Here is a 27,926-nt window from a genome sequence, read left to right on the forward strand (position 1 = left end):
CAAAACATTGCAAATGAGTCTCTCCAATAACATACAAACCATACCGTCATTAGAAATATGCTCTGCTGAGATTCTTGCAGGAATTTGCATGTTGCTTATTTATAGCTGCATTTCATTCATTTTCTGATCAGTCTAAGAACATGGAATGTTGCATTTTGCTCACAGTTTCTTGAAGCTGTTTAATGTGACCCTTTGTTTATGAAGCAGCTTGGCAGAGCTATTCACAAAGTTTACAAACGCTTGAGATTTGCACAGGCAACACGAGGCATCCGGAAGTGCGACTCATGGAATACAATGGGCAGTCCGATGACTCCTGTTGGCCCAGACAGCGCCACATGGGAATCTGAAAAATGGTACCTGCAGAAAAATAACCAGAGAATGTTTGGAAAAGCATTGATAACACGGGCCGCATTGACCACATAGGAGCCGAAGAAGCATGTGATCAAGTCCATCATATTGTCACGTAGCAGGGTGAGCATGCTATGGTGGGTAATGGGGAGAATCCTAAACAACCAAGAACAGCTGCCGACAAGAGAGCAGCGGCCAAAGCTGGACTTCTGCCTCTACTGAAAGCATGAAAGCGCCTCGCGAGCTTTGCGACAAACTGGCGTCAGGCGGTTACGGTTGCTAAGATGGCAGTATGCACGCCTCAAGCTACTGGTACTTGTTATAACGAAGTTGAAGAGGCAAGGGGCGAACCCTTCGTTATAACCGTTGCTTTGTTGCAGCCGTTGGTGACTTCGGCCGCAGCTGACGCATACCAACAGGATTAGCTGCAACCGTTTAGAACGAGGACAATCTAGCTTGTGTTTAGTAGGTCGTCGGTGTGTGTTCACGTAGGCTTCAACACGCGCACCAAGTACACCGACGCAAGCCAGTGTTTTCTGTGGCTTGAGCGCCTAAAGAATGGATCTTGATGGAATAATGTTGTGAACAACAGGAAGGCGTCTATTTTTAATTTTTTTAGCCCCGTTTTCAGGGCCCTGAAGCCGATGTGAATTGCTGTGAAACAGTGCGCCCAGCGGCTATACCTTCGCGAGCACCCATTTTGGTTCGCTTCCCCGCATGACGCACGAGAACGCTGTCCGCAACACTTCGCTGCATGGCAGCAATGCCTGGTGGATAATGGGTGCGCTAGACCGAATGTGAACGACCCACTATTTGAAAAAGATTCTCATGTGTTTAGAATTCAAGGGACCTTAGCTTCTTGCTAACTCTTTCACACCGTGTCCGATGGCGTTAACGATTATTTCTTTTCAGCAGATAATTGTAGACTGTCAATCATTCGCTATCTAACGCTTCTGCATTATACTTAAAGGGCAACTGCACCACTTTTTGAGAATTCCGTGATTATCAACGGTTCAAATTTATATAGCCTGCAGGTAAAGCATACCAAGTGTTTTTGCGCTAGCGTTCAAAATAGTGACACAATCGACGATTGAATTCTAGGCTTCTCCTCAAAGCACTGGAGAAGTGCGGAAGAGTTTGGTGCGACGTCACGGAAGGTAAGATATCAAATTACCGCTGTCGTTCACCACACCCTGCTGTGCCTCGTTTGATGATGCCAGACAACTTTGTGCGGGCTTTGCCTTAAGTGTCGTTTTTTTTTTTCTTCGAAGCAAGCGTTTATGCTTTGAAAATGTACTGGTACGTTCGACGACGTCATCTTGCGCCCCCACTTGGCGCTGTGTACTGCGGAGAAGCTTGAAGGCCATCGCGATTTTGTTCGGCGATTACGACACCATTTCAAACCTTAGTCCCAAAAAGACTTCGCATGTTTTACCTGCAAAATTCACACGTTCGACTCCTTTAAGGACGTCGATTTATAAAACCTATGCAGTTGCCCTTTAAGTGGCACGGGCTGGGACGCTTTGTTTTTTAAATTCTTTTTAGTAAGTCCCATCATATTAAAACTTCGAACCCGATGCAACTGTTTTGATAATGGCCGCCTTTTGGTCACATGTTATTGTCTTACGCTTTTGTTTTCCTCCGCTGCCATTAATACTAGCTACACCTGCGGAACTTTCCTTGTGAGACGTCGATTGCGCCAAACACATCAAATGCTCTGCCATTCGGTCAAACAATTCCACCATGGAGCGAAACGAAAACTATACTGCACACTTCACCTGAAAAGCACCACGCTCTCGCAATGGGTGGGATATGGTTGGAGAATTGGGGAACTCGAATGACTTTGGCAACTCTCGAAGCGCAGCATAGCAGCAGGCCGCGTGATTGACTGTCGTTGAAGATGGGTGCGCTGGCGTGAAAAATTTCGTCGCGCATAAGGCGACGAATCGTCCAGAGAAAAGCACCATGCGGGCCTGTCTAGAGGCGGGAAAGTTATCCGCATGTTCTATATGCAAGGATCAGCAGAGCAGGTTTTGCGTCATAGTTCCAGTTTAAATGGACGAGTCGAGCGCCGTCATAATTCTGTCGTTATCTGTGCGCTGCTTCTTCGTTCGTTTCGTGCGTTCCACTGCGTATACCTGTGTCTTCCTGTCAATGCGCAGTATACCTGCGTGAAATACACGTTTGAAGTTTTTTTTTCTTTTTATGTCTACTGCGTTGGTGCTTTCTCCTAAAATGCACGTTTATTGGGTGAACAACACAGCTGACTTTCTTGTACCCCAAATTCTGTACGTAGATGAGCATTGCGTCAATTTTGTTATTATTCGCTTACTTTGTGAATGCTTGGGCTGCTGTTTCTCTTTTTTTTATATTTACCTGCATTTATGAGCTGTGTTACTGTATCAACCCCCCCACTGTAATGCCAAATGGCGCTGTGGGTAAAAGATAAATAAAAAATAATAAAATAAAATAAAATAAACTAAGCGCGCAATGAACGGTGGGGTTCTTTATATTCGTTTACAGAAAAACTTCACTTCGTAAAAGCGAGATATCAAATCGTGGGCCTGTGTGGGAGCTTCCAATGAGAATTATATGTACAAGATTTCATCATAAACCGTTTCGTTGTTGCGAGGTTTGGCTGTACTGGTTTTTGTGGCGTGGTATATCATTAGCACAGCAGCTTGACATCGAACCTTAAATGAAGACATTTAATATTGTGGTTTAAAATGTCAATATGAGAAATTTATTGCTCTCTACATCTTGACAGCAATAGTTGCGAAATGCGTATTGTCACCAGTGTTTCGGGACGCTATTTTGTGCTTGTTGCGCTGCAAATATTTTCTCGTTATCTTGTTTCTGGGGGCTAAACGCTTGTTGCTGTTAGACTGGATGTGACCTTAAAATTGATTGAATCAGCATTGGTACGTTCGTCTTGTGCACTTGTGTTATTGACGACGGGCCTAAGGCTGGAAACCAGACCTTATCTTGCATGCACATTCCCATGGATCGGGTTTAAATCCCCATGTCTTTAAAAGCTGTATTGGGCCCGCCGGGAAGCAGCGATTTGCATAAATGCACGACAGAGCGCGCCGTTCGAACGCTGTAGACAACTATGTCAACGACTGTACAACACGAGCGCTGACTCTCAGCTAGCCATTTTATTTCAGAAAGCACGAAAAAAAAAATCGGAGGAGATACTTAAGCTCGCCTAAGGGTATGACGCGATAGCGTAATTAGTGGGTTAATGCCCATATATATGAGGAATTGGTCTGTCTCTACTTTATATCCATAGATCCCTGAGAGTCCTCATACCCTTCCTGGCGCAGTGGCATAGCAGTGGTGCAGCGGCTAAGCGATGCGCCACTGCCCTGGGATGGCAGGTGCTGCCACTTGATGGTGGGCAGGTTGGTCACCATCCGTTGGGGAGGTTGTGATGACGCCACAAGGCCGCCTGCCCTAGAACGACGTGTCAAGGTCACGTGACCGGTCCATTTTTTTTTTTTTACCCATGGCGGGTTGCGCGAGGCCGAGCAGAATATTGTGCACCAGACTGGCCATATAGGGTGGCCACCGAATTTTCGCTCACATAGCCGACGACGATGCCGGTTTTTCTGTAGAACGGCAGCCTTAACGCTATCGCGTTTGTACAGGCTCTGAACGGTTTAAAAACAAATACAAATAGAGAGTCCACGACCCCACAACCTATCTGGGCACATGCCTGCCCTTGTCTCACCGCCATGCTGAGTTGTAGACCTTCCATTTGTCTTTTTATTGTGAACGCATAGCTACTTTTTCATGCTTTGTGAAATAAAATCGCCAGTTGATGGCCAGCGCCCAAGTTGTCCGTCTTTCTCGTCCCGTCTTTCGGGCTGTTTTAAAGAGGGGCTTACACCAATAAGCACATTGGTACGTTCCCTAGAGTTCTCGATATGTGGGCGGTAGAAACAAACTTCTAGACCCTTTGCCTTCCCCGGAGTGAATAAATGACAGGAATAGTGTCTATACAACAAAACCTGATTAATTCGGATTGCTGGCGTTGTCCGCGGAGCGGAAGAGAGCAACCAGCTCCAGGAGCGGCGGGTCTTTCCCTTATCCTTCACCACCCTCCGCTCCTCTACCCATACCGCTGCCACTGGCAGAGTTTTGGCACGTAGCTATCGGCCACGCACACACACTCGCGGCGTGAGTCGCAGCCGCTGCGCCCATATACCTGGCCAGCCCAGCGCGGCAGTTGGGGATGGAGACGGCGCCCTGCCTCCCGGCCACGTCCCCGGCTTCGCACCGCAGCGGCGCCCGTGCCGAGCATTCGCAGCAGTAGGCGGGGCCCGTGTCCACGTGGTGCGGGTTGTAGTGTCCCTTGGTGGCGGCGCAGTCGGACGAGCCGGCAGCCAGCGGCACCGTGTGCAGGTGCCAGTTGTGGTCCGCGCTGCCGTTGCGGGCGTCCTGCCAGCACAGGCCCAGGTCCACGTACGCGTCGCCCAGGGGGTCGTCCGCTGGGGGCGCAAGGGAGAGGAAGACAACGAGATCCATGGAGACGGTTCCTCGAGTCATTTCGAGTCATGTGACACGGGGCGGTCGAACAGACCCCTTTTCAAATTCCAAGTCACTATAGCTGTCTTCTCTTAGCGTGGTGGTGCCTGAATGCAAGGTAGTCGACGCTGGGCATTGAGGTATAGCTTATAGTAGTACGGAGCGACCTGGGTGGGCTGGTAAATGAGACCGGCGGGGAGGAGAAATATAGTATCTGTGGTGTGTGAAAGCTTGTAAGTGATTGTGGACTGGTAAATAAGAGATGGGAGAGGCCTTTGCCCTGCGGTGTTCGTAGTCAGGCTGACGATGATGATGAAATTAGGCCTGCGGGAAGGAGGAATATAGAATCTGTGGTGTATGGAAGCTTGTAAAGGTGCTGTCAGGAAACCGTTATTCGAAAAGTTAAGAAAATGTATTCTGCAAATTATTCGGCCACATCGTGATTCTTCTGAAATTACTTTGAAAGCGTAGTGGTAATCGGTAATTCATCTTGAGATTCGAATTCGGCACCGTTCAAGTGGCGTAAGCCGCTGTCCGGCTCACGAAGAGCGACGTTTCGTAAGGATTTTGCACGCTACCAAATAAGCTGTTGGTGCTCCCTGATGCTGAGCGTTCTGATGTGCACTGTGCTGCAGAGCGTGATGTGAAGGGGTTGGGGGGGGGGGGGGGGGGGGAGTTCGTTTGTCCTTGCGGTGGGTGGCCCGAGGCCAGGGTGAAAAATGAACACACGGATCTCGTCCACTTTTGTTGCCTACGACTCCGGGATCATGATGCGTGAAGCATGTCAAAGTTTCCACTTTGTTCTTCTCCTGTTCAAGCGAGTTCGAACGAATGTCGTGTTTGCCTTCTGTAGGGCCAACAACGGGTATGCGCTGTGAAAAACCTGAGGTTGGCTTGTTTAGTAGAGCTGCGCAAGAGAATCGCGATTAGCCATACTATTCGTTCTCGATTTGGGTTCTAAAACTTAGCGGTCGTGGCTATACTTGCTTTTGGCAAAGGCTTTTTGTTGAACGGAAACAAATGTGCAGATGGCGCTACGGGGAGCTACGTAAACGAATGGTTAATCAGCAAGTGCTTGAACATAGCCATAATGCGCTACTGATCAAGGAACGATGCGAGCACAGCTCAAACGAGGCGAACTGAGAATAACAGCCGCTTGAACAAAATAAACAAAACGGCGCAAATGACAAAAAGAATGACCGGAGACACGCAGTGGTTAATAATGGAAATTTCACTTGCGTTGTCCCTATCATCCATCTCAAACAACTAGCTGTTCGTGCCTGCTCCATTTATAAAAGGCTATAGACTCACTCATTCACATAGGAGGGTTATCTATAAAATTTTTAATGCCATTTTATTTTATTTTTTAACGTTTTGAGCGCCTCTCAGTCACCGCCAATCCCCCGCAGTAGGTACGCGCCATTATCTTCTCGAGGACAACAACAACAGCAGCAGGTCCTGCCAAGTACGTGAGCACCTTCTGCGGTGGTACAAGAGAACGGGTGCTGACGCATAGGTCACCCAGGGCATTGATCCTTTGGGCTTCGATAATTTCTGTCGTGGTAAGCACCGTACTTTTTCTGTACATGCTGCATTTCTCGAACAATGGTTTGCACTTTGTGTGCAATCAAAGCGGTGAAGCTCCGGGTGGCACTTTTTGGAATTTGAGGACGTCATATTTATGTGCCCTTACCTATCATTAAGGCAACGCCCCGTTTGTACGTTTTTCCGCAAGATAATCGTAATTCATAAGCAAGTCCAACGCTATCTACAAACCTATTTTGTTGTTTTGTCTTGCATACATCTTTGGGTTATATATATCATCTGACTGCTAGTACAGCTTTTAGAAAGCTTGCACGGAACGGAGAAAACCACTCGAACTTGGGCACACGTTTATTTACGTATTTTGGGAATGACTGCTGTCTTTTGTCGCTTCTTTGAGTTTCCTGTGTCACAGCCTCACGTTAAACCTGTCCCTGCTTGAGCAAACACATAGCGTGTGCCTTGGCGTAACCAGCGTCGTCGAGACCATGGCTGTCCTAAGCACAAGCAAATAACTGATTCCGAGAGTTTGCTCTAACAGGATCAGAAACGCGAACGTGTCCGTGATAGGGGAAACTCAAAGAATGAGCAAAAGACGGCAGTCATTCCCTGCATGCAGTATTTACTCGCATATTGGTCGGTATAGGTCGACCCCCAAAACGTGTAGAAAGGGAGAAAAAGCAGGAATGTCGTACAGGTGGACGAACGGAAACTCCGAGCCCCCAAGACAACAAAAAACTGGAGGGGACACCTAAGCTCCGCCTTAAGGATATGACGCGATAGCGTTATAGGCATGGAGGAATGGACAACCGGAAGGAGGATGCCACGGGTGGCTAGCAGCGTAATACACCATCTGCCAGCGCTGTCAGGAGGCGCGTGAAGAGTTGCGCTCAAATTCCGCATTACCGACTGTCGTTACCGTCTGTCAAATTTTTCCCTCACAACGTCGATGACGACGACGCCGGATTTTCTGCAGAACAGGTCGCGTTATAAAATTAAAACGACCGGCAGAGCGCAACACACATCGGAGTTCCAGCGGCGCCGTGAAATCTTCGTCAACAGAGAGGTGCACTCCCATGCCGAGCATGAATTCGACACATGTTTCCATAGAACACATTATAGAACACGCAGGATGTTAACGCATACATTTCGTTCTGCAATGCTGTCGAAAGCTGTCACCGACGTTCTAGAGACAAGAATCGCCGGACATTTGAGTGACTGGAAGTTACGTTTTTACGATCATGCCACAGTCGAGGCGGCGCTCCGCGCTGATCTTTGTATAGGTCTTATGTGAGGATCTTCTGCAGTACTCTTTTGTATCAAAAAGGCTCATGAGACATTTGTGACAGCAACTGTCGCACTTTTGTGAAGGCTTGAAGGCAGCCGGGAGACGAGACTTTCCACTTTAGCAGAGTTCCGTCTATTTTTTTGCGTTTGCAGCCGGACTTCGCCCTTGCACTCGCTGTGGCTGTGATTCTCATCGTGGTCGACCCGCAAGTTTGGAGAGCACGATTTCGGATAAACAGGTCGACCTACATGCAAGTAAATACGATACATAAATAATTCCATAATTAGAGCATGCTTCGTGCCTAAGTTCGAGTCTCTACTCCTCGCCACGGCGCGGTGGCTCAGTGGTTACGGCGCTCGGCTGCTGACCCGAAAGACGCGGGTTCGTTCCCGGCCGCGGCGGCCGAATTTCGATGGAGGCGAAATTCTAGGGGCCCGTGTACTGTGCGATGTCAGTGCACGTTAAAGAACCCCAGGTGGTCGAAATTTCCGGAGCCCTTCACTCCGGCGTCCCTCATAGCCTGGGTTGCTTTGGGACGTTCAACCCCGATAAACCAAAACCAAATCAACCCCTCGCAAGCTTTCAAAGCTTATCAGTATTAACAGACTCATGACAAAACCCAAACATGTACGCAAGGCGAAACATCAAAACAGATTTGTAGATTGCGTTTAAAAGAGTTTTTTTTATGAATTACCACTATCTTGCGGAAAAACGCATATGTGGACAAACGGGGCAACGATAGGGAAGATAAAAATGACGTACTCAAGTCCAAAGAGTGCCGCCTAGAGCTTCATCGCTGACTGTACACAAAAGTGCAGACCATTGTTTCGGAGCTACACAACGGGCAGAAAAATCCGAGACCGTATACCACGAGGGAAATCATCGGAAGCCCAAAGGATCATCGCATTGGGTGACGTCAGCACCCCTTCCCTTGTAATATCGAAGCATACCAAACAATGCTCAACAAAAGCATTTTACAGCGGAAAACGGTCTATGAGCGCATTTTTTTTATACAATATAAGATTTCACTATAACAATCAATGGATCGGCCGATCACCCGACGGCAGCCTTGTATTTTTTTTCTTCTATTAACGTTTTAGCTATCGAAAAAAGCTTTCCCCATTGGTTTTCTATGGCAGTCTTAACTGTTCGATGCAATCCATGGAAACACTTAAAAAAAAGATTTTGATATACACCAGAATAATGGACCATCACCTTCAATATTTCCATAACAGTATCTTACAATTTTCCAATTTTCAAAATTTTCTGTGCGAGGATGTTGCACATGAAGGCCTGCAAAAGGTGATTAACCCAATTTTCTTCTTGCCCATTGATTCCGCAGTGTACCTTTTTTCCATTAGTCCCGCATCCTGCTATGTGTATATATATTTAAAATTTCGATTACTGAACGTAGTTGAAAGTCAGCGCTGTGTGTGCCCACTCTGCACCTCTGTCTTTGTCATCTGCGCTATTTTGCCGCCATGAAAACCCATTGTCCTGCAACTTTGCCCTTGTAATCGGAAGCTGCAACAAAAAAAGTTGGAGAACGCTTAAGCTTCACCTTTAAGAGTGGAACGCGACAGCGTGTCGCAGCCTGCCAGGGAGTCCGTGCATGGAACGCCATCGCCCGTTCGGTGCGACGCTTTGCCTCTTGGACAAATCGCTCGGAGTCTTTCGGTTTAATTGGTTTGGCTTTTTGAGGAAAGGAAATGGCGCAGTATCTGTCTCATATGTATCGGCGGTCACCTGAACCGCGCCGTAAGGGAAGGGAGGAAGGTAGGAGTGAAAGAAGAGAGAGAGAAAGTCGCACAGCACACGGGCGCCTCCATGCGTTTCGCCTCCATCGAAACGCGGCCGCCGCGGTCGGGTTCGAACCCGGGTGCTCCGGCTCGCCTCTCAGGAAACCCGGTGCCACGAACGCCAGCATTCTGGTTCGATTCGGGGCCCTGGTTCGATTCCCCAACTCGACCAATTTCCCACTCGGTTTTATTTATTAATGCATCTGGGATTTTTCGCTCACGGCCAACGCCGACGAAGACACCGGCTTTTCTGCGACGCGGGGCCCTTAACGCTGTCGTGTTAATATACATTTATATGTGGTTTATGCTTCTCTTGTTGAACACCCATGAAGCATTCGCTCCATGATTTGTCTCAGCGAAAACCAGCATAGTACAATTTTTAGGGGAATCCCCCAGGGTGGAATAGATTTGTAATCATTAGCACCCACCCAAGAGCAGCCATACGGCTACAAAGGAAAGATATACGGCTGCTACAGAAACTTCGTAGTTAAAGGAAAATTATTCTGGGGCATGCAGTCGCTACCACAGAAGCTTCGTAGTTAAAAGAAAATTCGTCCTGGTATGGGGCAGTCACTCTACCAACTAAGCAGAACGACTAGCAGGTAATAAGGGGAGAGCGAAGTGATAAACAACTCTAAATTGGAACAGTGCTGGCTCAATGTTTAGGGCATCCCCTCCAAGGAGAAGTATACGTTATATGCGCGTGAACGACGTGAAGCAAAGTCCGGGGCAGTATTTTGTAACGATTTTTTCTTGATTCGCTCATTTACCTGTCTGCCATTTGTAGTTCAACTTATGATGTCTTGATTGACACCTAAACGAGCGGTCCCCTTGCAGGCTCCGGAATGGGAGGTGACGCTGACCAATGGCAAGGAAGCGAAAAAATGAATCGCGAAAGGAATCCTTCAAAACACGGGCAGAACAGGCGCAGCGTTCGTGGCAAAGATAGGACCTTGAGTGGCAGTGGTGCGTTACCTTGTTCTGCACGCGTGATGGTGACGGAGCCCCTGAGCGGCCCTTCGAAGGTGGCCCGCGCCCTCGTCAGGGGCCGCACGGAGACCGGCAGCAGGTTGGCGCACACCAGGGGCCGGCCGTCCGAGCCGCGCACGAGCAGCATGCGCCCCACGACGCTCTCGTGCCCGGAAAGGGGCAGCGTCGGGTCGAGCAGGTGCCGGTAGACAGCTCGGTGCCCGGCCACTGGGCCGTACTTGCCGCTCAGGTCACCCACGGGAAACTGGTCGGCGGTTCCCTGGCCCTCCGGTGGAGTGGCCGCGCGATCGACCTGCCGTATATAGAATGAGGGTGTGCATGGAGACTTGGCTAAAGTCTCTAAATTCGCATCGTCAACTATAGTTGTCCTTCATAAGCTATGGTTAACGCAAAAAAGAAATGATAATTTCCGTGGATATACTTTGCGCTACCATACGTCAGAAGGAATATTCTGGCAACGGACCTTTCGAAAAATAACCACCGATGCGTTCACCACGATGAACTGAACGAGCCGTCTACAGCTGGCTAAAACAGATTACGCTGTAAAACAATGAATTTCGAAAGCACGTGATACACCGTGACAAATTTTAATGGAAGTGTGGCGATGTTCACCTTCGAACCAATCGGAGTGTGCAGTCTGTGACCACGTGGTCTGGACCATGCGGATTCAGGTGGTGACCAACCTTCTTGGCTGGCAGTGCGGCGATGTTTACTGACACAACAAGTAATGCCAGACTCAAACTGTTAGCGTGCGACCGCCTTACATACTGAAGGAATGCTCACAAAGTATTTCCGACGCAATATGTAATCGAAGTGAGGACTCCGCCATCCGGAATGATTAATTTAACATCTAGGATAAAGCAGGTGCACAACCTTTCATTTCTATCTGTTTGCCGCCTGCAGCCACGTTAGTGCTTCAAGAGACACTCGGTGTACGCGTATCGCGCCCTCCGCGCTACCTTGGCCGGGTTGTAGGGGTCTGCCGGACCCGGGCAGAGCGTGTCCGCTGTGCCGATGGAGATGGAACCAATCAGCAGCTCCGAGGCCACGTAGTCCAGGTTCTCCAGCTGCACGATGGACAGCGTCGGCTCGAAAGGCGACGGTTGGTGGAAAACGGCCTTGCCATGGCGAGCGCCCAGGTCTGCCACCGCATGGCGCGGCCTCCATTCGTGCAGGGTGCCCTCGGCCAGCGGCTGACCCGTGGGCACATCCACCAGCGTCACTGTCAGCTGGTCCCTGGCGCTGTCACCACCGCCGCCGCCTTTGCACATGTCCAGCACGGGATGGGGGCCCTCGATCACGTGGTATGTCCTCGTCCCCACGGTTCCCGGACGCTGCGACAGCACATGCGTAACGGCTCTATAGCACTATGAAAAAATTCGATGAGGGCTCATTCAAGAGCAGGAAATCGACTTGGAAAGCACACATAAGGCCTAGAATAGATAAACGATAGTCTGTTGGAGTGAGAGAGTAGATGCCAACGAGGAAAGGGTAGCCTGCGATGGGACGTTGCAGACGACTATACCAAGTGGACTCTAGATAATCGCAATATCACGAACTTTTGCCGCTTTTTAAGCGAGGCTTGTTTGCACTCCTTTTTATAACTTTCTTTCCTTTTTCATTATGCCTGATGGCAAACAGCTCGAATAAAAAAAAATTAAGGGTACTGTAGTTGCGGATACCAGAGGCTAATAGGGAATGGTGGGGTCGGAACTTTTATGCTGCGTTATGTTGTATCATCATCACCACTGCGACATCAGCCTTGTCAAGTCCATCTGTAAATGCTTAATGGTACACTCGCCGAAAAGGAAGAAAGTTAACTCGAAGGCAGAGGCGCCTACCGGCGATCTCCAGTAACCCACGTAGTGCGCTAATCATTGTCCACCCCATACAGGCCAGGACAACGGACGAAGAAGCAAGTGACCTAGCAAGGCAATGTCATACAATAAAACTTGTGCCCTCCTTCACCATAGTAAATCATCTGTCCGTACTCAACACTCCGATGCACTCTGCGCTTAGCTTTCCTGAGTGACACAAGTACCATAAAGGATCTGTATAAGAGATGCGAAGACCGAACACTTGGCGGACAACTTTGTTAGTGTTAAATGTACTTTCTGGTAATGCAACAGCCTGCTGTACAGTCCAGCAACTTGCCTTGCCCACATTGAGTTGGGAACAGGTGTCCGGTGGGGTGTAACAGGGTACAACCACGGCTGGTCTCTCCGGCGGTTTGGGCACTTGCGGAGGAGTCACGTGCGTCAGATTCGGGGACTGACCTCCGGGAGGCGGCTGCTGAAGAGGCCCAAGCTGCTCTGGTTGCCTTCGCTGGACAGACCACCGCACCTGCCGGACGGAAGCGGAGGAGTGTTCAATACTGAGTCGCGGAGACAGCGCCCCATGGGTCACAGCTTTACTATTATAAAGTGCTGTTCCATGTGCCGTAGTCAGGACACACTGCAAAAGAATAAGCGCTGGCACATTTGGCGCCTGTTGATCTTTTTGTGTATAGTTAGGTGTTTTCGATTTTTTATGCTTTAAAAATTCGGCCCACTTTTTCCGGTGTTTATTTCTGAACATATTTGGTATTTGGTACGAACCGTTATTTGGTACGAACCGTTTTTTTTTCCCGTGATATAATGTGGTATTATTGTGCGACGAAAAGTCACTTAGAGTTTAACTTGTCTTTTATAGTCAGCGTGTGCATTCGATTTACCTGTAATTAACGTAACAACAGTCGTTTGATGCCGGAAAAGTTTGTCGACAATAAAAAAGTGTAACGAAACTAAGTGATGGAACCGTTGAACAAAAACGCATGTGGAAGTTGATTTCTAAAAGCAGGGCTGCCAGTAATTATCCGGGTTGTTGCACTAGCTTGAGCAAGAGGACAGGCACCAAGTGGCTTGCGTGTTGACGACAGCGATGGAAGTGACGCTTAACTGTCGCGGTAGCCAGAATATCTTTTTTTTTTTCAGGACGCTTATGCATGGCTTAATGCGCATGTCAAGGATACTGACCTTTTTCGGTTAAAGTCGAATCTTGGAAGTTTGAATCTGGCGTACTTTTACAGTTTCTTTTAAATTTTTGGTTTAATCGGAAAAATCCAACCCCCCTGTATAACCAACTTAACTCGTTGACTACAATGTTGTAAATACGCTGCGGAATGCCGACAATATGCCACTGTGCTGCACGAGGTGACACATCGCAGCCTCATATGACAGTGGCGCCATATATGATGCGTTTGGCTTACGGCTCGCGTAAGTCAGTCACTGGAAAAAGCAATACAGACTGTTTCGCCGTTAGTCAACGCACTATGAAGTGCAATTAGCATTTTGCAGAGCCCGACAGCGGGACCACGTGCAGGACACGGAGCAGTAGTAGAATTAACTTTTCAATCTATTAAGTGTCATAAACGGAGCAATTATCGACAGGCCCACTGTAAGGCTAATCCCACCTGCACACAAACACCAGAACTCGTGCCATCCAAGCCAAGCTGCTGCTCTTGGTACATGTCTTGAGCAATGTAAAAGGGAACAATCTTTGAGCATTCATTTATTTATCACTTCACAATTATGTGTGAAACACGGTTTTTTTTTTCATGTTTTGCAACTATTTTTCATTACGCCGTATAACATCCAAAAGTCATTCTCAAATTCAGTGCAGAGCCTGACCAGAAAATTCGCAATTTTGCGTTAAGTTGCTCCGTCTTCATATTCGCCGCTCTTCCCTTCCCAGATTCCCTTCTTGTTCCCATTAATATTGCTCATGATTGCACGTAGAGAACCTATAAAGGACTATAAAGGAGTAGAACATGTTTTCGGGCTAGCTGGTTCAATATTTCAGACATGGTAGTTGCGCGAAACACACACACACACACACACACGAGGGTACGGGACGAGCGCAAACTTACAACTAATTTTATTCAACAGACATAGCACATATTTGAAGGAAAAAGAGTGCACTTCGAGCATGCGCAGCGAAAGGGTACAGCATGTGACAATCAGTAGCACACCAAGGCCAGAACTTACATCGTCTTATCGAGGAAGGCTACCTCACTATGCTATTGCGCTCGTCCCGTACCCTGTCTTGTGTGTGTGTGTGTTTCGCGCAACTGCCATGTCTGAAGTGTAAATGACCTGTGCGTCGCGTCGGGTTCCGTTGGTCCAGTGCAGCTCGGCGTAGACGCTGCCGAACCGGGGCCACTGGCGCAGGAACAGCGTGCCGGCCACGGGCGGTCCCTCGAAGCGTGCGGCGTACGTGGTGACCGGGGCGGCCGGCGGCTGCAGGGCGGCGCACGCCTCACGACCTGTCTGCACACTGCGCAGCACCAGTGCCCGGCCGGCCCAGTGACGGGGCGCCACGGGCAGCGGCGCCTTGGTCGCGACGCGCGTCTCCTGCTCGGAGGCCAGCTGACCGAACTCGCCGGTCAGGTCCTGGATCCTGCACATGGCAGTCACACTTCCTAAAGCTTGCGCAACAACATTTCTTTCAGCTGCCGAGGCACAACCCCAGGCTATGGGTTTACGGTACGCCACACACGAAAAGAAAGACTGAGTTATTAAAGGGACATTGAGCCCAGATCCATCCAATTATTGTTTTCAGTGCAAATTTATTAATTGGCTCTTTCTGGGTGCGTTTACGTTTCTCCGGCAGCAAAACATCCATTTATCGCTGAGAAAATAGGACTTAAAAATCTTCCCGCCTGTCTATTTTAACTCGGCGCACGCACGCACACAAATGCACGCACGCACGCACACAAATGCACGCACACACGCACGAGCGCGCGCACGCCACCGTTCATAGTGCGATTGAGGTGTCCACTGACCCAATGAGCCAGTTGCACTTGCTACTCAGTGGCTTCACAGACACCTCTGTAACGTGGGGAGAGCGGCTAGAAGTGCTTTCACACTAAAATATAGCGCTTTCTGACATCTTGCAAGGTAAGCTCAACGATCCGTCGTCTTTAGTTGACTGGCACAGGCGGCGGCTTTCACAGGGGACAAGCTCGGCATCGAGACACCGGCTAATACAGGGTCTGTTCTGAAAGTAGTAGGACTGGTTTTTTCCTGGGCGAACGGGCGGAAAAGAGCTGGTCTGCGCGTGCAGGATCGTTGAAAGGGGATATAGGGGACCGCAGCTTCGCAGGGGGGCGCTGCGGACGCCAGTGAAAAGCGCCCTCTCCGACCGACTCCGTATTTTTGTCCGGGCAAACCGGTCACCCCTCCCATTCAGTAGCTGCGCGAGCAGCGCGCTTTCCCCTGAAAAAAAGCCAGTTCTGCACGTACTTTGCACGTGTTGGCCAGCGTGCAAATCTCTTTGTGCAGTCCCGAGCTTTTTCCCTCGTGCTTGAACGCTGGCGAGCTTCAGAGGATTAGCAAAATGTACAGGGGCGCTAGAAAAAAATGCGAACAGCACGGCGCCCACGCGCTGCGCAGTCGGAATTTATCTTCAATGCGTTTTTATCTCGGTAGTAACAAAAAGACGCTAGAGTGGTACATTATTGTATCACGGATGTCTCTAGCGTATTTGTGTTGCGAGCCAAGTATAAGCGTGACGAAAATAAATTCCAACAGCGGAGAGCCTAGGCACTCCGCTGTTCGCACTTCTTTCGGTCGCGGCAGTACGCTCTGAGATGTAGGTTAAAAGAAATAGTGGACAGTGAATTTTTTTTTCGCTGCGAACTTGAAAAAAGAACTGCTAGTGGATCAGGCCTACTACGTGAAGCAGATTGTTGACGAAAAGGCCGGTACCGTAACGGCGAAATGTGTATCGCATGTAAATGACGAGATCATTTAAGACGTGGAATTCGAGGTAAATACCATTTTTTTTGGCACGGCCATCTTCGCAAGATGCTTAATTTCGTTGGGTGACTGAGCACTTCGGTGCATGCAGGTTTGTTGGCCAAATAATAATGATTTTGTTACGTGTTTCGATGAATAATGATGGAAATAATTTTTATTTTAACTTAAAATAAAGTGGCCTTAAGGCGACACGCGAGGCTGAGGAGAAAAACGAAAACACGCACGAAATGCGCCTACCAGCTGCTTGCTATATACGGCTAAGAGAAAAAATGCTCTAGTTTGTCAATCGCTACAACGGAGATAAGCGGTTCGTATATTTATTTTAATTCCGATTACAGCGCACGCGCATTCCCAAAACAATTATTTGCAGAGCCATCGCTCATATGCAAACGCTCATTCATGTGCAAGCAAACATTTTGATTATGTTTATTTTTTGAAATTTTTTACATGTAAAGCAACTTCGAAAATTGAGCCCGGCGTCACAAGTCGGAACTTTCAGGCGATCACTGACCTTGCCTCACACGCGTCTGCATAACGCCGCTAGCTGCAGTCAGTCTCCAAAATAAAAAACGGTAAAAAAAATGAGTTTCGTTAGCGCGAGCTTTACTAAACACTGCATGCTTAGTGAATTACAGCAAAAACTGCGAAGAAATAATATTACGCGTGCGACATACCAAACGTGTTTAGTAACAGGAAAAAGCTTACTTCACCCTGCCCATAGCAGTTATCGAGGCCTGCCGTTTCTCGTTCTGATCCATTTCATACGCAACAATTCCGGACAAAAACATTTTTGAATAGTAAAAAATGTATGACCGCATTTTTTTTTCATATACTGGAAGATTTGACTATAGCAATCTCCCATCGATAGGCTTGCATTTTTTTTTTCGTATTAACGTTTTTCCTATCGTCAACTGCTCGATACGAGCGATGAAAAATATTTAAGATTTTGCTGCATATAGAAAGGGTGGACCATTACCTTCAATATTTCCGTTACTGTACGTTACAATTTTTCAATATTAAATTTTTTTTCCCAAGAATGTAGGACATCACCAGGAAATCTGTAGATTTACACGGGCATTCCTTGGCCGTTGATGTTCAGAGAACTATTGTGACAGCCGCACACACAACCAGTTTCTCCACTCTTAGAACGTCGCGGAATTCACAGCGAGCGGCAACACCACTTTTGTGCGCCCGCGAGCAGGACGGCACGTGCTCACAATGAAAGAGAGAGTGCCAGCTGCGCGAGCAGCACGCGCGTACCAGCCGACAGGCTGCTGGCTCAATGCGCTCCGCCGGCGACGTGCCCGGACAGCAACGCCAAAATGACCGGCAGGGGAGAAGTGGCGCTGGTGCAGTGGAAGCAAACTTCAGGTGCGCTTCCCTATAGGGAAGCGCACCTGAAGTTTGCTGCCACTGCACCAGCGCCACTTCTCCCCTGCCGGTCATTTTGGCGTTTCCGTCCGGGCACGTCGCGGGCGGAGCGCATTGAGCCAGCAGCCTGTCGACTGGTATGCGCGTGCTGCTCGCGCAGCTGTCACTCTCTCATTGTGAGCACGCGCCGTCCTGCTCGCGGGCGCACAAAAGTGTTGTTGCCGCTCGCTGTGAATTCCGCGACGTTCTAAGAGTGGAGAAACTTGTTGTGTCTGGGGCTGTCACAATAGTTCTCTGAACATCGACGGCCAAGGACTGCCCGTGGAATTCTACAGATTTCCTGGAGATGTCCTACATTATTGGGGGAAAAAATTTAATATTGGAAAATTGTAACGTACAGTAACGGAAATATTGAAGGTAATGGTCCACCCTTTCTATATGCAGCAAAATCTTAAATATTTTTCATCGCTCGTATCGAGCAGTTGACAATAGGAAAAACGTTAAAACGAAAAAAAAATGCAAGCCTATCGATGGGAGATTGCTATAGTGAAATCTTCCAGTATATGAAAAAAAAAAATGCGTTCATACACTTTTTCCTATTAAAAAGTGTTTTTGTCCGGTGTATGAAATGGATGAGAACGAGAAACGGCAGGCCTCGATAACTGCTATGGGCAGGGTGAAGTAAGCTTTTGCCTGTTGCTAAACACGTTTGGCATGCTCCACGCGTAATATTATTTCTGAGCAGTTTTTGTTGTAATTCACTAAGCATGCAGTGTTTAGTAAAGCCCGCGCTAACGAAACTCATTTCTTTTGCCATTTTTTTATTTTGGAGACTGACAACAGCTAGCGGCATTATGCAGACGCGTGTGAGGCAAGGTCAGTGATCGCCTCAATGTTCCGACTTGTGACGCCTGGCTCAATTTTCGAAGTTGCTTTACATGTAAAAAATTTCTAAAAACAAAAATAATCAAAATGTTTGCTTGCACATAAATGAGCGTTTGCATATGAGCGATGGCTCTGCAAATAAATTGGGGATGCGCGTGCGCTGAAATCGGCATTAAAATAAATATACCAACCGCTTATCTCCGTTGTAGCGATTGACCAAACTAGAGCATTTTTTCTCTTTGCCGTATATAGCAAGAAGCTGGTAGGCGCATTTCGTGAGTGTTTTCGTTTTTCTCCTCGGCCTCGCGTGTCGCCTTAAGGCCACTTTATTTTAAGTTAAAATAAAAATTATTTCCATTATTTTTCAGCGAAACACGTAACAAATTCCTTATTATTTGGCCAACAAACCTGCATGCATCTAACTGCTCAGCCACCCAACGAAATTAAGCATCTTGCGAAGATGGCTGCGCCAAAAAAAAATGGTATTTACCTCGAATTCCACGTCTTAAATGACCTCGTCATTTACTTGCGATACACATTTCGCCGTTACGGTACCGGCTTTTTCGTCAACAATCTGCTTCACGTAGTGGGCCTGATTCACTAGCAGTTCATTTTTCAAGTTTGCGCAGCGAAAAAAAAAAAAATTCACTGTCCACTATCTGAGAGCGTACTGCCGCGACAGAAACAAATGCGAACAGCGCAGTGCCTAGGCGCTCCGCTGTTGGGATTTATTTTCGTCACGCTTATACTTGGCTCGCAACACAAATACGCTGGAGACATCCGTGATACAATAATGTACCACTCTAGCGTCTTTTTGTTACTACCGAGATAAAAACGCATTGAAGATAAATTCCGACTGCGCAGCGCGTGGGCGCCGTGCAGTCCGCATTTTTTTCTAGCGCCCCTGTACATTTTGCTAATCCTCTGAAGCTCGTCAGCGTTCAAGCACGAGGGAAAAAGCTCGCGACTGCACAAAGAGATTTGCAGGCTGGCCAACACGTGCAAAGTACGTGCAGAACTGGCTTTTTTTCAGGAGAAAGCGCGCTGCTCGCGCAGCTACTCAATGGGAGGGAGACCGGTTTGCCCGGACAATAGTGCGGAGTCGGCCGGAGAGGGCGCTTTTCAGTGGCGTCCGCAGCGCCCCCCTGCGAAGCTGCGGTCCCCTATTGGGAATGCTGGGGAAAATCGGCAGTCGGCTCTCGGCCGTTGAAGAGAGGAGGTCGCTTGTACTGTGAACCCCTGTCTAAACGTCTCGTCACGCAGAATCATCGAGCGTTTACTGGATCAGCGATACGCGATCAAATTTTGAGTAAATTTTGGTAAAACGGGCAAAGAGACTCACAACATGATTAAGGAGGCCTACGGTGACGCTTCCATGGGTAGATCAGGTGTTTTTTGAGTGGCACAAGCTGTTCCGAGAAGGTAAGGAAAGAGTGGAGGAAGACGACCGCTCCAGATGCCCTTCGACCAGCAAGACCAACGAAAATGTGTAGCGAGTGAAACATTTACTGAACAGTGATCGTAGAATGAGTATCAGAATGATTGCTGATGACTTGAGCATTCATCAAACCCAAGTTTTTGAGATTATGACAGTAAACTTATCCATGAGGAAAGCGTGCGCGAAGTTGGTGCCGGGAGTGTTGTCAGAGGAGGAAAAGGTCAACCGGTAGGATCTTCTTCATCATGTGAATGAGGACCCCGATTTTTTGCCCCGCACAAGGCGGCAACGCTGCCTCAGCCCCCCTACAGTCTCGACTTGGCCCCTCCAGACTTTTTTCTATTCCCGAGAATAAAATCGACGCTCAAGGGGAAACATCACGGATCGGTAGAGGTGGTTCAACAGGCCGTGACGAGGGAGCTAAACAGGAATGCTGTTTAGCTCCCTCGTCACGGCCTGTTGAACCACCTCTACCGATCCGTGATGTTTCCCCTTGAGCGTCGATTTTATTCTCGGGAATAGAAAAAAGTCTGGAGGGGCCAAGTCGAGACTGTAGGGGGTAGCTCCCTCGTCACGGCCTCGTCACGGCATTCCGGTCCAGGCGTTCCTGGAGGCGTACGAAAACTGTAAAACTCATTGGCAGCAGCGTGTAGGTACGGAAGGGTGCTACCTTGAAAAATGGTAATTGTTTGTACTATTCTCTTCAATAAATTTTGTTTTAAAAAATGAGTCCTACTACTTTCAGAACAGACCATGTACAGCTTTCATCCCGCAGCATGGACACCTGGGATTATCCACCGTCTAGTGGGAGCCGAGCGCGGCTTTAGACAGCTTGCAGAACCTACTCGCAAGTTGCGGAGAGATTGCGACTTGCGTAAGAAATTGACTGCGGCCGGCGCGCCCTAATTCACCCGCCCAGACAGCCTGCCAAGCGAAGAGCGATCTTTCCCTCGCGGCTTCTGTGTCGAAAAAGCAGTGTCCGACGGAAATGAGTGCGCGAACAGGCCAGCGTGCATTAAGAGGGGCACACTACACGCATATCTCGACAACAGGCACGCCCCGTCAGATAGTGCTGACAAGCAGTTCAGCTATCGTTCCCGTGGTCTCTCCACTGTTGCTCACGCCTGTACGTCCATACGAGGATTCTCTCTCTGCTTATGGCAACGAGACGCCGCATTAACGCGTGCAAATGAGCTCAAACTCTGTTGGTGATGCCGCAACCATGCACTCTTAGTCAGCCATTGGTCATTACGCAGCAGAGAAGCGACTGTGTTGGTCGAAGATATTTGGGAGGTGAGGGGGCTCGTTGGGATATGCTATGTACAAAGGAAGCCGACAGGCCTCGAAATCAAGTAAAGCAGGCGGGAATGTTTTTTTTTTTTTTTACGCGGTATATTCATTAGAAGAGAAAATTAATTGCGTGATAACTTTAAATCGGGAATAAGTAAAAAAAAGCAGATGAAAAGGCGACAACTTCCGCAGAGGGAATCCGAGCTCACTATGTACACGCAACATGCGGAGATCATGGGTTCGGATTCCATCGGCGACTTCTCTATAAGATTATCGATTATATGTAAAACGTTTACGCATTTAATTTGCTCTTAATTGTATTCAACAACACGTAAAAAAAAGCGTCACTCCCGTTTGCTTTCCTCACGTTCAGTTATCTTGGCTTCTTTCCAGCACCGTTCTTTGTTTTCAACGCTCCCGGGTGTGGCGTACACACAGCCGCGCTGGACAGCACGTAAACTCACCCGCGCGTACACTGACTCACCGCTCGCCGATCCACTCGTAGTCGCACGGCGCGGAGGAGTCGTGTCTGGGCGGCAGCCGGTGTACGGCCCAGCGGAATGTCTCTCGGGGCTGGCCGCCCACCAGCGAAGCGCGCACCGAGAACCCCGCCGCCGCTGCAGAGGCCGGTTCCACGTCAACGGCGCCGCGCAGACCGGCCGAGTTGAACACCGCCGTCAGCGGCGTGGTCGCCGCCAGCGCTGCGCCGAGGATGGACGCTGCTGCGACACGCACTGGTCAGCGCTGATCTTCACTTTGACCATACTTCTAGCACCATGGCCCGTAGTTTGTGTACACCTTCGCGGGGAGGCCACGGTACGATTTACCAGTGTCTAAAATCGGATCACGAATGGTAGGCAAAAATCATCACGTGATCGGCAAGTATACGAGAACCAAAGCGGCAGATGCATGTGTGACATACAGGCATGCTCATTATGATTTGAAACACTTGAGATATGAGTTTCTTCATTAAGTTGTGCTAGCCCCGTAAGGCTGAAAGGTTAAGCCTCTAGCTGCAGTTAGAAAGGCAGTGCTTTCTGCTTTGTTTTCACCGACGTCATAGCGGACGCCATCTTTGTGTCTGAAAAGCGCAGCGAAAATCGAGGCGTTTTGTTAATTCGCTTTTCGCCAACCGGTTTGCGCGTACACTGTGGAAACTAGCCACAGTACCCAAAGATGGCGCCCATGACGTCACGTGAAAACTATCCATACAGTCGTGCCTCGTTGATACAGAATTTCGGTTCCAGATCAAAACTGTCCACAAAGCGAGTCATCCGTTTACTAAGAGGTCTTGAAGAAAAACGAAACAAAATATTCAGAAGAAAAACTCAGTGTGCATAGCCGTGTTCTGTGATGTTGAAATTATGCGACGTGCATTATCCTCGACGCCATTATCTAGCTAAGTGGCGAAGAGCGGAGAGCACCGCAGCATGGGCGGGGCAGAGATTGTTGCGTGGTAGGTGCTTTATGGAGTGACGCGTTTGATTGACGTCGCTTTGCACCTTCCGGCAGGAGTGCGGTTTTCGAGTGCACGAACTAGCTGAGTTACAGCGGCGAGGGTAATCGCGTTTTCTAAATTCTAAAAAATGATATGGCGATTACTAACGACCGGCTACAAATATCTCATTAGAAGCGGGCGCCGATCGGTAATTGCTAAAAAGTTATTAGAATTTAGGTAATTACTTGACTAGCCTGACAACATTCATTTGTTTTGACGTCCACTAACAATGGTATCAATGTGCCGCGAAAAGTTTCGCATTACCTAAAAAACCATATTTTTTTAATTACTGGCGGGCTGCCCTGAAATACCTGGTACAATAACTTCGTGCGATGACTTCGTGCGATGACTCCTGCATGACATGGGTTTTTGTTCGGCATATCTTTCCGACAGCCGCATGTGTTGAGAGAGGCCATGCATATTGTTATGCACGCTTCATAGCACTATTCCGCTTGGGGATGCAGAATTACTCATGTCACTCAGATTTGTTGTAAACATCCGCTTCCAGAGGCTATTGATGTCGGTACGAAAAGGACTTCCGCAGCGTGAATGGCACGACACACAAAAACTATGCGACGATCATCATTATGAAGCGAAGTGACACTGCCTCCAAAACGCGATAAATGGATATTTCGTGGACGTGTAACCAATAAATGCCGCTGCTCCACGTAGCCACGGCAGGATCATAACACGCATGTATATAATAGGGCACTCAATAAATAACGCAACACGTTTTTTCTCTCAAATAATTTAAGTTTAGAACTTTTGAAATTTTGTGTGAGACTTTCTTGAACCTTCCTAATTTTCAGTTGATGGCAGCGCTATAACCAACTTTCAGAATGCCTTCCGTAATTGAGGCGCGTACGTTACAAACAGAGAGCTGTGAATGAAATCCATCTGGCGGAAAACGAGACCATCGCAAATATTCAGAGAATGTCTACGAAGACCTGGCAGTGGGTAAAGGCGGGGACACATGTGCGAAAAGTGCGTGCGATTCGCTGCGGCGCGTCGTTGCGACCGTCGTCGCAACGACCGAACGCAGCTCGTCGCATGCGTCCAACCTGCTGGATGCCAACGACGAGCCGCATGCGGCAAACGCAACGACGGGATGCGGGAGCCAATGCAAGCGCGGAGAGCGGCAGCGTCATGATGACGTAGTGGCTCAGGGCGCTCGGGGCCGAGCCATGCCGCCGGGCCGGTCTGCCAGCTTTGATGCCGGCCACCGGCGACTGAAAAACGCACTGGTATTGCTTGTTCACGTTCTAGCAAGCCCAGGGATAGATGCATGTCGAAATTACATCATTTCTGACGATCGTTGGTCAATACCGAGTTGCTCGTAAAAGGCGATACAAGCAAATTTCATCCCACAGCCGCTTCGGTGCTGCTGCTACTTGGTGTGGTTCGTCTGCCGTCTGCTAGCTCCGTTTCTGAAGGCGTCGTGGAAATCGAACATATCTCTTATTATGGGACGAGTTCGGAGTAAAGCGATGTGAATAGTAGGCCTTTTATTATAGCACAGGCGACTTCCGAAGCGCCGTCAGCTGCGGTTCCAACGCGAAACCAAGTAGGCCTAGCGACGACTAGGGCAGCCGGGACCAGAGCGCAGTTCGTCGCCCGGCGTTGCCGCAGCCGGTGTCGTTGCCGAAAGATCCTCTTTTGCACAGGTATATTGTCGTTGCTCGAATCTAGGAAGCATCCTCTCTGGTACATGGCTGTTTTGTACTTTCTTGTGCGAACGTGAAGTACTCCGAGCATGCCGGCCGGCCGGCCAGCCTGGATCCCGTCTGGCGGCGTCATAAAAACGAGCTAAAGTGTGTTCTTGACTTAAATAATAAACCCTGGGATGAGAAATGTGAAAAATATGTCATTTTTGAGGATCGCTGACCAATACTGAGCTGCTGCTAAAGGTAACGACTGCGATACAAGCAAACTTCTTTCCACAACCACCCCGCAGCTGCCGCTGGCATGACGTTGGGGTCCGGCTCGCCTGGCGCTCGCTCGCTTCGCTGCCGAAGGCGTCGCGGAAATAGACCGTATTATTACTTTATTGTGAGATGATGCCGTTGACAGTAGAGCGATGTGTGGAGTAGGCCTTTTATTATAGCTCAGGCGACTTCCGAAGCGCCGGCCGCTGCGGTTTCGATCCGAAAGAGGCTATAGGCCTAGCGACGACCACGGCAGCCAGGCAGTAGCAGAGCTCGTCGCCCGGAGCGCCCGCGAGCGGTGCCGTTGCCGAAAGCTCGCAACATATGCAGGCATGCTTTGTCGCTGCTCGAGCAGACTTTCTGATAACAAGACAATCTTGTATTTTCTTGGGATATTTGTACACGATCACAAGCAGCGCTGAGGCACCGCTGCACGGCGGCGAAGTGTGACAGCGGTTGTGGGCGGAGCTTGGGTAGAGCGGCGCAGCGATGCTCACCGCTCCGTGTGTCCCTGCTTGCAGTGGGACGACAGTTCGCACGCGACGATCGGTGCGGCGCGTCGGCGAAGTTGTCGCACATGTGTTCCCCGCTTAAACGTAGGCGAATCGTTGGGCGAAGCGTCTGTCACTATGAGAACAACCACAAGGAAATCTGTCTGTACTCCCGTGTTCCGGCTTTCCGCACACAGCTGTAACGCCTGAAACTTTGCAATTATTCGAAGTGATGCACGAATCACAATCGAACAGCTCTCTGGACAACTTGACATCTCTGTTGGTAGGGCCGACATAATTGTCTGACAGTTAAGGTATTCAAAACTTTGCGCCTGCTGTCTTCCTCGAAGCCTAAAAGAGGATCAAAAAGAAGAAAAATCATTGTCGAATAGCTTGCTCGTTACGAGGCTGATATTGACGATTTCTTGTCAAAAATTGTCACAGCCGATGAGGTATGCGTTCATCATTTCCAACGTGAATCAAAACGGCAATCCATGGTGTGGCACTACACAATGTCTCCTCGGAGCAAGAAGTTCAAAACTGCAGCCTCCACTGGGAAAATCATACAGTCGTATGGGAATCTGAAAGGGTTATTCGGATGAACGCACTCCCTAATGGTGAAATGATCAACCCCGAAGCCTACTGTAAGACTCTTCAGAAATTGAAGAAGCGGGTCATGCGCGTTCATCGCCACAAAAATGTGAACGAACTTTACCTTGATGACAGCGCGAGGCCACACGCAAGTATGCACACCCGAAAGGGGATCACAAAATTTCGGTAGGCTCCCCATCTTCATACACCCTATATACTGTGGATCTCGCGAATTCTGACTTCCATCTGGAATTTTGAGATGCATTCCTTCCTGCGATGGCATGCCGATACCACAGTGCGCCGGTGGCTGAAGTCCATCGCTGCTAGTGGAGACCTTATTTAAATGTGGTGTGCTTCTGGGAGACGCGCGACATCCCATACAGTCATTTTGATGTTTGGTTCGGTTTATGGGATTTAACGTCCCAAAGCGACAGAGGCCATGAGGGACTCTGGAGTGGAGGGCTCCGGATAATTTCCAGCACCTGGAGTTCTTTCACGTGCACTGCCACCACACAGTACACGGGCCCCTGGAATTTCGTCTCCATAGAAATTCGACCTCCGTGGCCGCGATCGAACCCACGTCTTTCGGGTCTGCAGCCAAGCACCATAACCACTGAGCCACCGCGGCGGCTCCAGTCATTTTAATGTAACATATTTAAGTTCTACGCAAAACCTATAGAAAACATGTCATATTTTTCATAAACGACTATTTGCATATCTATATTTTAGTATCTACATGCAGATGCACTCACCACCGGCCATTAGAAATGAGGGGATAAGCTGTTGATACATGGCGAGACGTTCGTCGCTGCCGCATGGATGTCCGACCGGGCACTGTGCACCCACAGCGCGTTGGAAAACCTGAGCCGGCGATGTCGCTCGAATCTTTGCTGACTGCCCAGCAGCTCCCTACACGCGAAAGACGATACAGCCGTCCGCGGCGAGCAGCGCCCCAGCGAGGCTATGCATACCCAGACGAGGTGTTGACGGCTGTGGAGCCGTAGGCTTTCTCGACCGTCTATCGACGACATGTCGTGCGGTCCCCAATTACAACACCGGATAAGCGTCTGTGCTTCGCTGGCACCATCAACGTAAAAAAACAAACAAAGGAGGGGACACTTGAGCTCCGGCTTAGTGGTATGATACGATAGCGTAATGTGTTAATCCCACATATGCCGAAGGTCATTCTTTACATTCATAGGTGCCTAGGGGTTCTCATACCCCTCCTGGCGCAGTAGTGCAGCGTTTAAGCGATGCGCCATTGCCCTGCGATGGCAGGTGCTCCGAGCGATGGATCTTGTGCCGCCCAGGTTTCTCTTTCCGAGCGAACAATCATTAATTTAACTGCCATCTGCCACGGTGGGCGGCTTAACCTAGGTGGGCCACTTAGGTCACGTGACCTCGTGGGGACATCACAACCTGTTCACCGGATAGCGAGCAAACTGCCCACCGTGGCAGGTGGCAGTTAAATTAAGGATTGGTCACTCGGGAAGAGCAACTTGTGTCACATAAGTCCTACCGGCGGCAGCACCTGCCATCGCAGGGCAGTGGCGTATAGCTTAACTGCTGCACCACTGAGCCATTAGGGGTATGATGACCTCCAGGGATTTATGAATGTAAAGTCGAAGATGGCCAATTCTGTATATATAGGTATTAATTAACCCATTAGCGCTATCGCGTCATACCCTTGAGGCGGTGCTGAAGTGCCCCCTCCAATTTTTATTGCTGTTGTTACTGCTGTGCTCTTGGAAGTGGAGGTAACCGGGTTGACGCCGACTACGGCCATGATGATCAACGCGAATTCAGTCCGGCCTATTCCGTCAGTCCGGCCGTCTGCTTCTTCTGACGCGTTCGAGTGACAGTGTGATCTCGAAATTAGAGACTTTTAGCATAGCGGAGACGTGCTAGCTTTAGACCTATACCGGTTTACCGGACGCCTGCTGCGCAAGCACAGAGATCCCGTCTTGCCTTACCCATGCCGTGCACTGGAAGGGTCCGGTAAACCGGTATGCGTCTCCGCTAATACGCGTCCGATATGCTAAAATCCTCTGATATCTATCTCCTCTTTCTTAACAAACATTGGGAGGCGGAGACGGTTCCCGAAGATTGGAAACACGCCGAAGTAATAATGATAACTAAACC

At 49.0% G+C, this 27,926-nt stretch overlaps 1 protein-coding gene across 1 annotated transcript; it reads right to left on the reverse strand.

Moving 5' to 3' along the window:
- Positions 1-148: 148 nt before the first annotated feature.
- On the reverse strand, positions 149-27,761 carry LOC149342904 (uncharacterized). Its single transcript, XM_089546852.1, has 8 exons — positions 27,758-27,761; positions 21,764-22,001; positions 14,631-14,934; positions 12,652-12,840; positions 11,457-11,831; positions 10,483-10,789; positions 4,559-4,841; positions 149-357 (listed from the first exon to the last, which is right to left on the reverse strand). The coding sequence occupies exons 1-8, from the start codon at positions 27,759-27,761 to the stop codon at positions 231-233; spliced, it is 1,827 nt and encodes a 608-aa protein (XP_089402978.1). The 3' UTR covers positions 149-230.
- Positions 27,762-27,926: the final 165 nt, after the last annotated feature.

This window comes from Amblyomma mixtum, chromosome 5 (assembly GCF_055824585.1).
Source record: "Amblyomma mixtum isolate Tamu chromosome 5, ASM5582458v1, whole genome shotgun sequence".
Taxonomy (NCBI): Eukaryota; Metazoa; Arthropoda; class Arachnida; order Ixodida; family Ixodidae; genus Amblyomma; species Amblyomma mixtum.